This window comes from Canis aureus, chromosome 26 (genome assembly GCF_053574225.1).
Source record: "Canis aureus isolate CA01 chromosome 26, VMU_Caureus_v.1.0, whole genome shotgun sequence".
NCBI classification, from domain to species: Eukaryota; Metazoa; Chordata; class Mammalia; order Carnivora; family Canidae; genus Canis; species Canis aureus.
The window spans coordinates 42,499,734-42,515,190 of record NC_135636.1 but is presented as its reverse complement, the minus strand read 5'-3'; the positions used below and the strand labels follow the sequence as shown (position 1 = coordinate 42,515,190).

Sequence of the window (15,457 nt, the reverse complement as noted above, 5' to 3'; positions counted from 1 at the left end):
GAAATCAGCTCCCAAGGAAGGCTTTACAAAGCACGGGGGTTAGAGCTGGATAGGAGGGTGACGCACGGCTGGCCAGAGTCCTTGCAGCACGGGCTGAGGTTTTTATTAATTTTCAGGGTGTATTTGATCCCTTGCGAGGCCTTCTAGGGAGTCCAGGAGGCCCCTTTGGAAGCAATCCAGACTGAGCTTTGGTGATCGCACCGGCTTGCTCTGGGATTTGCTTCCCCCTGGCTCCTGGCAGTGGCCAAAAAGACCAGACTGCAATCGGAGGGACCCCGCGCCCACCTCTCTTCCAGTAACACTCGTCGAGGAGCTGCAGTGTGCGGGGCAGGGCAAGGCTGTCAGGAAACTGCAGGGGAAGCGGCTGGGCCAGCTCCAGCCCCTGCCCCAGACATTGAAGGCCTGGGCGCTGCTCCAACTGGACGGGACCCCACGAGTGTGCAGGGCAGCCAGCACTCGCCTGGCCGGTGCAGCCAGGAACAAGAGCTTTCGGGAAAAGGTATGGCGTGAGGACGGGAAGGGACAGCCCCCTGGCCACATGTGAGTTCTGGGGAAGTAGGTTTTCTCAGAAAAATACAAAGGAGTGAGGGATGTTTTGAAGGGGGCTGCATGCACTGCAAGGGCTTATTGTTTTTTTTTAAGATTTTGGTTAAGTAATCTCTATATCCACTCTGACTTACAACCCTGAGATCAAGCGTTGCATGCTTTACCAACTGAGCCGGCCAGGCACCCCAAGAGGTTTTGGTTTAGGGATGCTCCAGTGGCATGAACACTGCCCTTCTCCCACCACGGCCCTGGGCAACACCAGCCCCGGGAGGGATCCGGGCTGGACGGGGCTGGGCTGGGGCTGCCAGGCCACCACTCGAGGAGGCCACAGAACCTCCCGCCACAGCCTTACCACCTCCTTCATCCTGGTGCTTCCAGCACAACATATCTGTTTGGTCTGAGATGTCAGTTGTGTGTAGAATGTTTCTTTTTTTGGATTCTCGTGGTCATCTTCATTTACTTTCAACTAATGTGTGTCAATCTGCAAACCAAGAAATTGGACCCCTATGCCTCTTAGGCTTCTGGACCTGTGACTATCCGAGAATTAAGGTGGAGAAGGGCAATACTGAGGCCTTACTATGGTTTCTTGGGTCACCCCACAGCCAAGTGCATCCTCATGTGCTTCCCAATAAGCCTGTACAATGCTGTGAAGCCGGTGCCAGCTCTCTCCCAGCTGAGGGGGCCGAGGGGACAGGGCTGTTGCTGTGACTGGTAAAGGGTGTTCCCAGGGCCACCTCCCTCTGTGCACCCAATTCTTCAGCTGGCCCTGGCCGGACATCTGATTTCTCTGATGCAGTGTTTTATCTAGATTTGGGAAATATTAATAGACAAAAAGAGCTTTCTTCACTTTGATTAGCATCAGCCCAGGGACCAGTGTTTTTAGAGGGAAACCTAAACACTGCGGCAGATACTCTGAGACAGGGTGCACCTGGCCCAGAGATGAATAGATCAGGGCCTGATTTTTGTTTAGAGAAAGGTAAGCAGGGCGTGATTTCCTGCCAGCACCAGGAGCACTGGCCATGGGCACTGTGGACTTGGCTGGCCCAGCCCCCCCATTCACAGCAACCTTATTCCCCAGGCTTTGCTCTTCTACACCAACGCCCTGACCGAGAACGATGCAAAACTCCAGCAGGCCGCGTGTGTGGCACTCAAACACCTCAGGGTGAGTCTAACCTTCCTCGCCGGGGATGGAAAGAAGCCTGCTTGTGGTTAATGTCAAAGTTAATTAAAAAAAAAAATTTCATTCCAAAATTATTCCACTGGGACTCCCCCACCCCCCAAAAAAAGGTCCCCGAAGAGCTCGTTTTAGAGGAGCAGACGTCAAATCCACCAGCAGAGGCCCCTCAACAGTTGTCAAGGAGCATTTGCTCGGGCTCTGCTTGAATAAGCAGGTAGCCCCAGGGACACCTTCTGAGGTCTTGGATTCTATGTTTGATTATCCTCAATTTAAAAATCTCTAAAAGCACAATTAGCTCATTGTAGGAAAAAAAAAGTGTAAAATACAGGAACGTAACAGTTACCCATCATCCTGATACTTAGCAGAAACTACTGTTGGCGTTTTGCTGTTATTTCTTTAGTTTGTGGGTGTGTGTGAGCATTTAAAATTGTTAGTCATGCTAATAAATACAATTTAAAAATAGTGGGCAAAAATAGGAACTCTTAGAGGCAGACTGGCAGTTCTTTAGCAGTCTCTATGAAGGGGCTGTCTTAGTTAATTGATTCCCCCACTCTCGTGGTAGAAAATTGAGGTTCATCATCCTTTTTTTTTTTTTTAAATTGTGGTGTCATTATAAACATCGTTGTGCACAAAGCCTTTACAAAATATATGGAGCTCTGAATGATTTCCTTAGGCTGAACCCTCTACAAAGTGTGCCTCTAGGCCAGAGAATATGAAACTTTTGGAGACTCCTGATACAGCTCACCCACTTACACTCCCAAAAACAGATGTGAGAGGATGTCCACCTTGCCTCAACCTCACTTGCATCTGGAACTCTCATTTAAAAAAAAAAAAAAAAACCACTGCCAATTTGCTAGATGAAAAAGAGATCACACTCATCCCATTCATTCTGGAAAGAACCAAAGGGAAATTCTAGGAGGACCATCTGGTTATACTCAAACAACCAGAAAGGAGGGTAGAGGTGGGTGCCCTTGTAGAGGAAGCTGAAGTGCACTCTAGTCCTTGGCCCTGGAGGAAAGAGCAACGAGTGTCAGCTGCACCCACATCTGGGTGCTGACTGATGCTCTCAGTCTGACCAGGAGGGGAGGGTTAGGAGAGAAAGGACGATTTACGAAGGTCCAGAGGGAAGCAGGTCTTGTTTTTAAGATAGGCTGGCTCACTAGCAGGTGGCAGGATTGAAAAGGAGAGGCACTTCCAATGGCACTTCTGATGAATTTAAGGCCATGTAAGAAAACTGTAAGCCTTTAGAAAAGGAAGGGGCTGAGGCCCCAGAGAGCATGCCAGGGCTGGTGCCTTGCAAGAGCTTATAAAAGTAGGTTCCACCTGCTACTTAAAACGTCCCCTAATGGTTCCTCTTTGCCCCCACCTCAAACAGGGGATCGAAAGCATCGATCAGATCGCCAGCCTGTGCCAGTCTGACCTGGAGGCCGTACGAACAGCAGCCCGGGAAGCAACATTGTCATTTGGTAAAGTACAGCATCAGAGGTCATGTGCGGTACAGTGGCGTGCCTGAGGATCTCTGGAAGGTTGTGCTAGCGAGGCCTCGGCCAGCCCTCCAAGATACAAAATAGCACAGGGGCTGGGCGCTGTAGGGGCCCATTTAACTGCATTTGGCCAAGACAGGTTTCCTTCATGGTTGAGATGGCAAGATGGCTTTATTTCCCTCTTAAACTTCAGTTTAGGATCCAGGGGAATGAGAGCCAGATGCAAGGCAGGAATACAGTTCAGCAAATTGTGTCTTGAACGTAGGGGCGAGGGACTGGGTCTATGCGAGGGGAAGGCAAGAGCTCCCCAATGCTCCCCGCCTCTGCCCCTCACAGCAGCACCCAGGACCCCGGCATGAGTCAGAACCAATGCTGTCTTGGCTCAGCAGAGCAGGAACACTGAGGTGGGGACAATCCAGTGACCGATCACCTTAATCTTTCAGGTGAGAAAGGACGCTTAGCTTTTGAGAAGATGGACAAACTCTGCTTGGAACAAAGAGAAGAGGCATTTTGCCAGGAGGCGGATGTTGAAATCACGATATTTTAGGCCTCAGAGGACGGGCGCAGATCTGGCTTCTCTGTTTTCACTGCTTACAAGCCTTGACACAGGGATGAGTTTGGGGTGGGGCTACGCCGTGTGCTGCCCCCGGAAGCGTGAGCTGGCCAGAGCTGCTCTTCCATCTCCAGACCAGTTACAAAGCCCAGGGGGCACAAATGAGGGTTTTCATGCAGAGAAGCAGAAGGGGATGCTGTAGGGTTTTAATCACATGGTCAGTTTTGTTCTGAGAACTGGCCTCACCTTCCTCAGCCAGCCGCACTACGAAGGGGCCAAGGTCAGGCAGGCTGAGGCCTGGAGCAAAAGGCTCCCAGAGGGACAGACGGCACTTGGGGTCTCCCTGCAGGGCAGCCCGCTCGGCGCTTCTGTTTCAATGACGACTGGGAGTGAACTGGCCAACGGGCTGACGGTCTTGTTGAGGACCCGGTGGGTCAGGTCAGCAGCAGCCAGCTGTCACCCTGGCAAGCTGGGGACGGTGGGAAGACACGGAGCCAGGGATTCACGATTCACCTTCTTAACCCGGGCTGCAGCCCAGTGGCCACGGTGGAGCCTGCTGACCACGGGTTTCACTCTCATCGTGCTCAGCAGCACAGAGAAAATGGCCAAGAAACCTTGAGTGTCACATCAGGAAAAGCATTCACTTTGACCTCAACTCATCAAAATGGAATGAAACCTTTGAAGCAAGTCAACGTCAGGCCTAGTAAATTGCTTTGCAAGCCATAAAGCTGGTTTCAAAAAAAGATTTCCTGAAGAACATGTTCAAAGAAAGAAAATGAGTTTCCTATTTAAGTCTATTAAAAACTCTCAAACGTGCCCCGAACTGTTCTTGTGATGAGCTGTGGAGACAGCCTGGGGTATGAATGTGATTCCTGACAATGGCGCTGGGGACTCTGTGACTGGAACCTTCTCCTGTAAACTTCCTGTATATACATTCTGTGCTTTTCAGTTGAACTTGGTATATTTATTTGCCTTGTCCCTAAATTCCATTTTTTGAAATTTTGATTAAAATGATTTTTATTGGTGTTTCCCTTTACCTGAAAAAAATAGAGAGCAGTGGCGGTTTGCCCCAGCCTCCCAGGGAGGGAAACGATAGCCCTTGGTGTCCCGAAGGTGCTCTCAGGCCTGCTGCTCAGTTAGGCGGGTTCTCACACTGTCACGCAGGACAGCTACGGATTGAGTGCCCTCGATGCTCCCCGTTCTCATGGAAGGTTCCCCAAGTGCCTACTCCTAACAGATACTGAGCAGCACGGCCTCTCCTTATCTAGCCCTTGGCCTCATCTGATTTACAGATTCAGCTTTTTTTCTCCCACATTGGCATGCCACCTCTTCGTGAAAGCTTAGATGCCATTTCTGTATCCCAAACAAAGACTGAAGTGACAGAGGGTGGGACACCACCATCCCTTGGCCACAGTCCTCCGTGGGTGCTCCAGGGTCACAGGACCATAGCCTGTGTACCCTTCTGGTTCTGTGGATCCTGCCAAGAGGCCACAGCACTGACCATTCACTCTTTTACTCAGTGGCTCGTCATACAACCCTAGAGGATGTAAGGGAATTCTTTGTACAAATATTTTTGCAATGTTCTAGAAATCTGAAATTTCAGAACAAAAAGTCAACAAGTCACTTTAGAGAAGATTTAACTATCCAAGAAGGGAAGACTACATAAACATTTCATCATGTCACTTCTCCATCAAGGGTGGCTCAACAGAGCTCCTGAGTAGTGGCAACCATAGTGTCTTACAGGCAGCTGGCTAGGCACCCATTCTAAGCAGCCCTCCAAGCAACTTGTGTAGGTTTGCTAAGGTACCCAAGGGCCCTGGACAATTTGAAGGTGGGTTTTGTCGTGGTCCAAGAAGCTGGGTTGAGGTATGACGTGTCAAACTTACCGGGAAGGGCAAGTTCCCCTGGCTCAAAGGCGCACACATCCCCAGAAGGTGCCCGTCCGGCTTTAGGCCCATTAAACAAAAGGCATGGGAGGTACCCCAAATCCATGTTCTTTAGAAAAAAATTTTATTGTTGCAACTAAAATGCAAACCCATAATTTATATGGCAAGTTGGAAAACTGTACAGTTTGACAGTTCTGTGAGGTCACAGAAGACCCTGAGACGCGCCCCCCCACCCCCCATCATGCATCCATGTATACACACACCTGAAAAGGTATTATACCAAAACACCTCGCTTTTTTTGTTTATTTTTATTTTTGTAAAAATGGTTTATTCCACGGCCATTGTAAAAAATAATGACCTATTGAGTAAATATTGGCTTAAGGCATATAGCAGAGCAGCTCGCTACTTCTCTAACATACGTGTAACAAGATGGAGAGCCATCTGTTTTCCAAGGATAGGAGGTTAAACCAGTATATCCATTTTGAAATGCTACTATATATACACACACCCAAACTACTACATACATATACAGGACTTCAAAAAACAAACAAACAAGCCCAACTCAAAAATGCTTACAGCCTGGCACCTCAGCCTCATCCACACCTCACCAAGGTTCTGCAGAGCAATGCCTCAAATGTTCCCATCACAGAATTTCTCTGCACGGGCTTCTAACATGTGAAAGGCAAAATGTGAAAATGCTGGCAAAAGAGCAGCTCGTGAGCTACAGCTGCCTTGTTTTTTTTTTTTTTTTTTTTTTTCTTGTTAAAAAAGCCACTTAATGTGGAGGTCTTAAGTTCCCTTGCAGGAAGAGTCGTGAGCACCATCAGTCCCCCAGAGTTCAAGGGCGGGGGCAGACGTGGCTCTCAGCAAGGCCCCTGGAAGGGGACGGTGGGAGGTGGACTCCGAGGGACTGTCACCCAGATTGCTTCAGGACGTGTGGTTTCCAACAGTAGCCTTGGTTCCCAATCACAGTCTGCTCGCGAAGAGCATGAACTTCTGACCGTGGAGGCTGATCCCCAAGGTGTTGGGGGGGACCCTGCTTGCCTGAATGTCCAGAGCGTGAGGTGTGACTACGGCTTCCCATACCCTTGGAATGTCTGAGTTGCAGTGGGACCCAGCTGGACAAGGACAGGCTGGGCCACACCAGGAAGTCACCAGAGTGTCATGCCAGGAATTCGGCAAATATCTCTTACTGGAAAACATCACTGAGTGGCGATGATTTCAGCAAGTCTTAGGAACCACAGCCATGTAATGATCAGATCATGCAAAAGTAGATTGGACTCATACATGGGCACATTAATAAGCAGAGAGCTAAGTATTTCAAGCACGTGGATTTGATCAGGACATTAGAAGACCATACATGCATTCTAATACACACAGGGAAGGCAGTGATCGAGAGCAAGATTCTAGCAGATAACCAGGAGGGGGTAACTGGGACAAAGTAATCTCACATAATGTATCTTAAATATCCAAGTGTTCAGTATATATTATCCCATGTTCTATAAACATATGCCAAACTTCTTCTCACGTTACCCACAATGTCACGAAATAATGACTGCTTACAACCGTCCTCCTTCCTAGTACTGGTCTGACGCAGCAGGCTCATGGCAAAGTCTTAACGTTCCCAGCACTACCTGAGGGTTTATTATTGTACTTTTTGATAAAGCCCTTGATGCAAGGCTGACATCAAAAAATTTTAATACATTATTGGTTTAAGAAAATGCTAGTGCACTATGGATGCCTTTGGGGAAAAAAAAAAACAAAACCAAAAATAAATATGGAGTGGAGAGGCTCACTACACACAGTCTCCGTGGAGGTCCGGGAGAGGACACCGTGCACTGCCCACCGGGATGTGCTGGGCTGCACTGAGAGGGAGCCCTGGGCGGGGTGAGCCTCACGCTGGGCGCAGGCTGCCAGCACCATACTCTCCTTTGTTCTCCTCAAAAAATGGGTTGTGGATTTCGTACCCGAAGGAAAGGGAGGGGGAACAAAGTCGAAAGGAGTCAGAACCAACAGCCTGGGGAGGGTGGTTTTAGTGCAGAACAAACGTCCGTCCAGGTCACGGCTGGCTACGCTGTCCTCGGCCCTTACCTACCACAGCATGCCTGCTAGGCGGGCGCGGGCTCTACGAGCAGAGGCGGACAGTGGGGTGGAGGTGGAGTGGAGGTGGGTCAGATTATGTGCTGCTGCTGAACAGGAACTGGAATGAAACCAAACATTTTCAGATGAGCCCAGACCCACCCCAGCAGAGCTGCAGACTCCTGCACTACCCCCAGCCCCCCGCCTCCCCAGCCACTCCAGCCTCCAGGGAAGGGGGTTTCATTTTTCTTTTACAACAGCCGTCCTTCCCAAAAATCACCCCAAAGGAAAAAATTGTTTACGTGTTGCTAAACCATCTGATGAACTCAAAGATGGTCACTAGGAGAGAGAAAGTATTTAAAACGATTTCTAAAAAGTCTTGTGAGGTGATTTCCACGACCAGAATTTTGAGGCTAATCCTCCTCCTTCCCCTCACTTGAACAGCAACACACTTCTAACGTGTGGTTTTCTGAAATAGCATTTATGTTCCAAAGGAAGTAGAAATTGTTCGTTCTGGACCTCAATGGCAGGGTGAAAAGCTGCTGTCCACCCTGCCGTGACCTCTGACCCTGAGGCAGGGACCTGGAGGAACCCCGTTTGTGGAGGGCGGGTGATGAGGGCAGAGCCTCACCCGGATGGCCACAATGAGAAGGGACTGTGGAGAAATGAGCAATGGGAAACCGGCAGGGACACCCTGAGCAGAAGCAGAAGCCGGGTTTTGTTTTCTAGAGATGGCCTTTTGTTGTTTCTTTTCTAAAAAACGGGGAAGCTCACAGGCACCGTCCAAGCTCAGAATGCGCACAGCAGAGGAAGCCGCTGAGCAGGACTGCACCCTAAACCCTTAAACCCTCTTCTCCAAAGGAGTTTACATTCGTAAAAGCGTGGGAGTCTTTCCCTGGGAAATCAAATATAAACTGTGTATCTGGTAACACCACCTAGGGGTACAAGAAAGGTTCATAAGTGCCTAGTCTCTTTTTTTTTTTTTCCAGAAATAACAAAACCTGCTTTTTATAAAGATTAAAAACAACAATGTGTTGTAATTCTATTATTTTTTTTCAAAAACAAATAACAATAACAAAAAAAAAAAAAGAAAAGAAAAAAAAGAGAGAGAGAGAGAGAGAGACACATATTTGGCATTTTCTCTACTTACTCCTGAATAGATTAAGGCCCTGAGATTAGACTCATATATATTCTTGGGACCACAGGGCTCCTTAAAACCCCAGTGCATCAATCCTCAATTCTCTCTTGTTAGCCCTTCACAGTTCCAGACTTTAAAAAACCTTTGCTCTGTTTCTTCTGAGACTGGCTCAGATCCTTCCACAGCACTGAATGCTAACGCCGGGCTGTCGGCCAGTGCTTTCTGTACACGCGGTCCTGCCAGCACGTCCGTCAGTGGAAACATACCCTGTAGCAGAGGTACGCGCCGGCCGTGAGGACCGTGGCCATGCACATGTTGACCAGGAAGGGCTTCCAGGGAGTCAGCGCCTGGTCCTGCTCCTCCTTGGGCGGCAATGGCTCCCCCTGGGCAGGACCTGCCCCCAGGGCCCGCCTTCTGACTTCAGTGTCTGGACTCGTGCTGAGGGATGAGAGGCACAGAGATGGGTTACTCATTTTGGAGAAACGATGGTGAGGATGCTATTATTACAGTTGGAATTCCAGGACTACTACTAGACGGTGATGGAGAGCTGGGGAGATGCTGAGGAGACATATAGGCGCTGGTGCAGACAGGTGCTAATTTGCCCTGGGGTTTGCTTGGAGAACGTTTCCCTTCAGATCAAAGAGGGCAATGGTGGGGTCCATAATATGCTACCACTCCTTTCCTAGGCCCCCTACGTAAGAGCCTTTGTTGCTGCTGACATGAGAACATCATTCCCTCTTGTCCCTTAGCCCACCATGTTCCAGGTTTGAGACCCCAGCATCAATCTAATCCTGCCAGTAGGACCGTTTCTCAGGCATCATGTGTACATACCCTAGCTGGCCTCCTGGTGGCAAGCCAGAGCACCCCCGCGGGGATGACATGCACTGCTCTCCTTCCAGGCCTGTCTCAGGAGAGGCCAGCTGAGGCCCTTCCTCTCCCTGCCACTTGCCCCAGGCCTTGGCCTCACCTCCCTCGCCTCCCGCCGCCCTTGCCCCCATCAGAGACCCAGACCACAGATGTCCTGCCTCTCATGTGTATCTACGCCAGCAGCATCTTATGTAATGGTCAGGGCTACCCTGAGGTACCACCTTCCCAGGAGACAGGAGGAGGTGGCACAAAGCACCTGCTTTTCGGTGCCCTGCATGACACCCTGGTGGCAGGGCTGAGGCCCGTGTGCACACAGGCGCCCACTGGTATCCTGAGGCACTTATGTTCTTGGTACAACTCCACTTTCCCTTGGAACTCTCTGGCTTTTAGCTTCCTAAATCCACACTCTCTTCCTCACCACTTTCACACACACATGGAAAAGCACCCCTCTCTCCACCACAGTCCTAACGAAAACAGAAAAGAACGGGTGACAGAGTGGACCCAGTCATGTGCCAGCTCTCACCTCTCTTACCCTCGACTCTTGGCAGGCCCTCAGAGCACACTGGCTCGCCCTGAGAACATCACCAGAGGTCCTGGGAAGAAGTTAGGCACAGTCTCCCTGAGGGACTGTCACCCAGCTACTGCTCAGCACATCTCACGGCAACTGCTCTGGGAGGCCCCATTAGACCAGTCTCCCTCAAGCCCTAGAACTAGATGCAATGCTGCCGTGATAGGGGCTCAGCTGCATGGGTCAGGGCTGGGGTCTGGCACTCAGCGTTTGGCAAGGAGCCCAGGTAAGATCCTGCTGTTCACAGCGGAAGGACCACTCAGGCACAAAGAATATATAACGGGCTTTGCTAAGTACTACAATTCCAATGTCTGGCCACACCAATGTACCCCAATCCTGTCCTTTAATGGCTCCAGAATATCCCAAGGTAGGGAGAAAGCATGATTTACTTCATCCCTAGGTATATAATCAGCTCATTTCTAATTGTTCACCACTCCAAAGGATGCCACAATGAACACTTCTACCTATAGATCTTTGGACGTCTGGTTTGTGAGCAGGAGGCTGCAAACCAAATTTCTACATGTGTACAAATGCTGGGTCATGGCATATGCTTATCCAGAAAGCAGGAACCAGGCCTTGTCTCCACAGGCTCAGGCTCACTCCCACTCATTAAGTTTCCATGCCGCATGCAGGCAGCCTTCCTTGAGCACCTCAGGAGGGGAGAGTATTTCTTCCAAAAGGATGACCGCTGCAGAGTGCACCTCTACCTCCTTATCATCTATAGGCTCCCATTCATCACCCACTGCCCCGTCCCAACAAGATGGTCTAGAACGCAGACCAGGGGCCAGGTTCCAGCGATCTCAGTATTTCACATACGTCAATAGGTGCTCAATAATCTTTGCTAAATGGCATTAAATTAATCAAGACTACACGAAAAGGTTAAATTCCCAGAAGGACCATTCTATGGGTAAAAGCACCAGATCTAACCTGGATATCCTGTTTCAGGACTGGCTGGAAGCCTGGGGGAGGGCATGGTCATCTCTGGGCAGGACGTAGTTACAGGAATCCCTAATTCCAACGGGCACCACAAGATGGTGCTAGAACCCCGCTGAAGTAGATCCCTTCCCTCAGCCAACTTGTGACCAGACGCTCCTGCCTACAGCCAGGGGAGGGGCAGGGATAATCCGGGGGTTCCATGCCCCAAAGACACAGAAGCCATGCTTGCCAGGAGGAGGCCGTGTCCTCAGGGTTTCCATATCAATATGTTTCTGGATTGGAAGGTCAGTCCCCCTTACCCCCAACACACCAGGCCCCTCCCTTTGGCCTTACCTTTCCACACTACAAGGGACATTTAAGGGAGTTCTGGTTTCTTCCTTGATGGAGCAGGCTTCTTTATCCTCCCCAGGTTCATCCTTTACCCACTGGTGGTTGGGGAAGAATTCCTTGCACTTCCCATTGTGTGGCTCCAGGATTCGTTTGGGCGGTCGGGGAGGAGGGGGGACGTGTTCGGGTGGGGGCTCCAGGTCCTCGTGGGAGAGCTCCTTCCATTGCTCCTGGAGGAGGCAGTACGAGAAAGTCCCATTAGTATCCACACTGGGCTGATGTGTCAGGAAATATGCTCCCCTTTAAGTACGCAGAGGCAAGGAGGTGCTCTCTGCTTCCTGGGTCTACAACATATACTTGGAAGATGAAATCTTTTGAAAATAAAGTCTATTCTCCCTATCAACATTCTCTACATCAGCATGTCAAAGGCAGAAGTTGGATCATGGTGAACATTTCCACAACTTTCTAGCTATTTAGCCATGGAAGAGAGCGGTTTCTTCTGACATCTGGTAGAGTATTTGCACTTTCACAATTGTCTCCTTCTTCAGAGCCCAAAATTCAAAATCAACACACCCGGATGCAAGCAGAAGCAATGCTTACCTGCACTGAAGAGTCTCCCATGATGAATTTGGCACCTTCGATCACAGCTAGGTAGGAGAAACGGAGCTGGTCTGCTGTCTGAATCAGTCCCATCCGGAACTTCCTCATTTCTAACAGAACTTTCTTGATATCGACAGAAGAAGGGTCTTTCCTCTTGTCCATCTGAAAGCCAGAGAGGAGACCCAATTCAGCCAGCTCCAACTGCCAAGTACAACGTGATTTTCAACGTTCTGGAGAAGTGCTCCAATTTCCACTCGCGAAAAATCAAAGCGGGGAGGAAGAATTCTAGTAAATGTGAGAAAATGCAGCATAATTGGGACCAACGGAGCACAGAGGAAAGAATAAGAGAAAGGGATGCTTTGGATCTTCCCAGATTCCAATTTCCAATTAGGATCATCCCTCTGAACAAAGCTACTTGGAGTATAGCTACTTGCACAGGAGGAAAACTGTTAAAAATTGAAGATCAATGCTAGTTTACTGCAGAGACAATGACAGAGCAGCTGGGAAGCCACGGGGAGCTGAGACAGGCTTCTTTCTCTTCCCAGGGCCTGCAGGGGCCTCCTTACCAGCAAGAGGCAAGTGTCAGCCAGACAGAAGGTCCCAGACCTGCCGATGCCAGCGCTGCAGTGCACCACGATAGGGCCATGCTCCGTGCTGAGCGATCCCGACTCACGAACTTTAAAAAGAAAGTTCAGGAACGAAGCTGGTGATTCGGGGACTCCAAAGTCAGGCCACGTGGTATAGTGGAAATGTAAGATCTCTCGAGTTTCTTGAGACTTGAAAAAGAAAACACAAAAACAAAAAAAACCCCACTCATGATGATTTTGAGAGACCTGCCTGTACAAAAATCACTACGTCCGAGTAAGTGCAGAGTGTGCCCACCCCCACCCCCCATCTACTTCTAAGAACAGCTTTTACTTCTCAGATTTCCTCCTGTCTGCTCACCCAGTCAAGAAAAACCAAACACTGGGGTGCCTGCCACTGGACCCAAAAGCTCCTCCTGCATCGACTTCCTTTCTTTTAGCATGGAACATTCTCGCCCACATCCCTCCTCCAGTGCCCTATCATCTCTGCTGTCTTCACAGGTACAAGTGATTTCTCTCCACCCCACAGCGTCACAATGACGCTATGAGGCCGCCCACAGCAATCCTGTCCTAAAAGCACCGTGAGGTTTCCCATGAAAGAGTAAAAACATTAACTGCATGTGTGTGGCACCAGCTCTTGATAACTCAGGGCTTTACAAGAGTATCTGGAAGTCTCAGAGGACTGTCATTGTAGAGAAAAAAGTAACTCAGTCTCCAAAGACTGGCGGCTGCCATGTGTGGCTCAACACCCAGCTGGCTGACGAGGAGGGTGTCAACAACACTGCGTTCTTTCACTGGACACATCAGGTCACCCAATTCTCGTACTGACCCTTCGAGGCATGTATTCCCATTATTCCCCTTTTCTCAACTAGGAGACTGAGGCTTGGAGGCCAGTCCTCCATTAAGTGAGGAAGCAGGAGTTTAAACCTAAGTTTGCTTGACTTCAGGGCCCATGTTCAGAGCCCGCAGTAGGAACTTCTGAAACGAGGGCTCTGGCTCTTGTCCCCAAGTGTTTTTCCTGCCCGCCTGGTCTGCTCCAGTGTAACAGAAAGCCTTCTTTGGCCTCTGGTGCCATTTCCAGCTCTACGCCTTCCTCTGAACCTATGAAGAGTCCATTCCCAGGGTGGACACCTGGTCTCCACAGCAGCAATGATCAAAATGTAGTTCTCACTGGGGGGAGAGCGCTGAAGATTTTCCTACGCTAAGAGCACACAGTAAATGGGAGCCAGTCTTACTACAGAGTAAGCAAGCCCTCCAGCCAGTGAGTGACGGTGTGCGCAGGAAGAAGGCGTGCAGACAGGAATCATGCCGCCTCAAGCATCTGCCTGCTGCATGCTGCCAAGAGCCATGTCAGTCCCTACACGTCACCTAGGAGCAAAATGCTTTGGGCCAGAGGTCTGCTTACCGACAATGTCTCCCTTTACTTAGCAAGATGTCCACAATGTGTCTACCACGTGCCAGCCACCGTGCCTGGCATGATAAGGTAAAGACGCTGCCCCTGCCCTTCCAGAGCTTCCAGCTTTAGTTGTAACAACCTCCCCAGGCCCAATGTGTTGATAACTTGTGAAAGAGACAAAGATAAACAGCAACAAATTAACCTCAGTGAAGAGTACAAGTATGCAACCCTGCACCAGCTCTGACACATGGGTATCCTTCTGCAGATGACAAACATGGCATTGGGATCATTTACAGAGCCACACAAAGCAATGCCATTTTTTTCCTCCTCAGAAAATGGTCTCCTCGTATGGCTCAAAATGAGAGATGCCTTTTCTATTTTTTAAGGAAAGAAAAACTCTTAAAAATAGATTTTAAAAACGGATTAAGAAGAAAACATACCAAATGCAAGTTCCTTCTTTGAATCATTAAAAAGGTGTGGGTTGTCTCCTGTTGACACCCTCCCTCACACCTGCCCACCTCTTTCTTGAGGAATCTGCACTAGACCTGTGCCTGAACAGATACACGTATGGGAAAAGAACTTTTAAGAACAAAGTCTGTTAGAGGAAACAGCCTCCAACATCAAAACCTCCACCCTGCTGCATGTGCTCCGCCATGCAAATAGCACAAACTCCTCTTGCTCCATCTGAATTCCATTTCCCTCAACAAGCAGGAGAAATTTTCTCAAGAGTTTACCAGAAGTCACTTTTAACGTCAGGCTTGCAAATTTTAAAAAGCATGAAAAAGAACGTCTACTACATAATCCTCCAGGCACATTCCAACACGCTGCCAACAGTATTCCTGAAAATCCTCTGTCAAACCCCTCCATAAATCATAGCCTCAGAGCTGTGTGTGTGTGGCTGCAGCAGGCTCGTAGCTGCAGAGCACTTGCATGGAGGAGACATGCGCTCAGGAACTGCACCGCCGCATTCCGCAGAAGCCACGCGACTTACTTCCCTCTGCTGCATGTTAACCTGTGCTATGTTCTAGATCTTACTTTAGTTAGTAATTCAACAACAGGAGTCATGTGGGCTGGCAAGTAGTCAGCTGAAAACTAACATGTGAACAGAACTCTCAGGGGCAGGCCCCCAGCAAGCTCCCACCCGAGTCAGTACTGCTCCCGCCTTCCCTTCAGCTTGTGGGTGGGTACTGCTCCCTGGGTAACCCCGTTACTTCAACCCCACAGAACCTGCTAATCCTTCCCATAGATTACCTTCTGAAGCCTCACAAAACCCCCATCTGAAAGAAGAGGAAACTGAGACACGGTGAGACATGGTG

General features: G+C 49.5%; 2 protein-coding genes across 13 annotated transcripts in view; one reads left to right on the top strand and one right to left on the bottom strand.

Moving 5' to 3' along the window:
* RIPOR3 (RIPOR family member 3) overlaps positions 1 to 6,407 on the top strand; it is a 75,662-nt gene extending 69,255 nt beyond the window's left edge. For all 8 annotated transcript variants that reach the window (XM_077873562.1, XM_077873563.1, XM_077873561.1 and 5 more), the window contains 4 exons: positions 297 to 499; positions 1,625 to 1,708; positions 3,099 to 3,189; positions 3,651 to 6,407. In XM_077873562.1, coding sequence (XP_077729688.1) covers positions 297 to 499; positions 1,625 to 1,708; positions 3,099 to 3,189; positions 3,651 to 3,754 — 482 coding nt within the window. In that variant the 3' untranslated portion in view covers positions 3,755 to 6,407. The remainder of the gene's footprint in view (positions 1 to 296; positions 500 to 1,624; positions 1,709 to 3,098; positions 3,190 to 3,650) is intronic.
* PTPN1 (protein tyrosine phosphatase non-receptor type 1) overlaps positions 1 to 15,457 on the bottom strand; it is an 80,429-nt gene that overhangs the window by 7,464 nt on the left and 57,508 nt on the right. For 4 of the 5 annotated variants that reach the window (XM_077873570.1, XM_077873571.1, XM_077873572.1 and 1 more), the window contains 5 exons: positions 12,728 to 12,937; positions 12,162 to 12,323; positions 11,568 to 11,791; positions 9,130 to 9,301; positions 5,754 to 7,846 (listed from right to left, as the gene is read on the bottom strand). In XM_077873570.1, coding sequence (XP_077729696.1) covers positions 7,823 to 7,846; positions 9,130 to 9,301; positions 11,568 to 11,791; positions 12,162 to 12,323; positions 12,728 to 12,937 — 792 coding nt within the window. In that variant the 3' untranslated portion in view covers positions 5,754 to 7,822. Of the gene's footprint in view, positions 1 to 898; positions 1,028 to 5,753; positions 7,847 to 9,129; positions 9,302 to 11,567; positions 11,792 to 12,161; positions 12,324 to 12,727; positions 12,938 to 15,457 lie in introns of those variants that run through there. The other variant, XR_013365449.1, reaches the window with a different exon arrangement.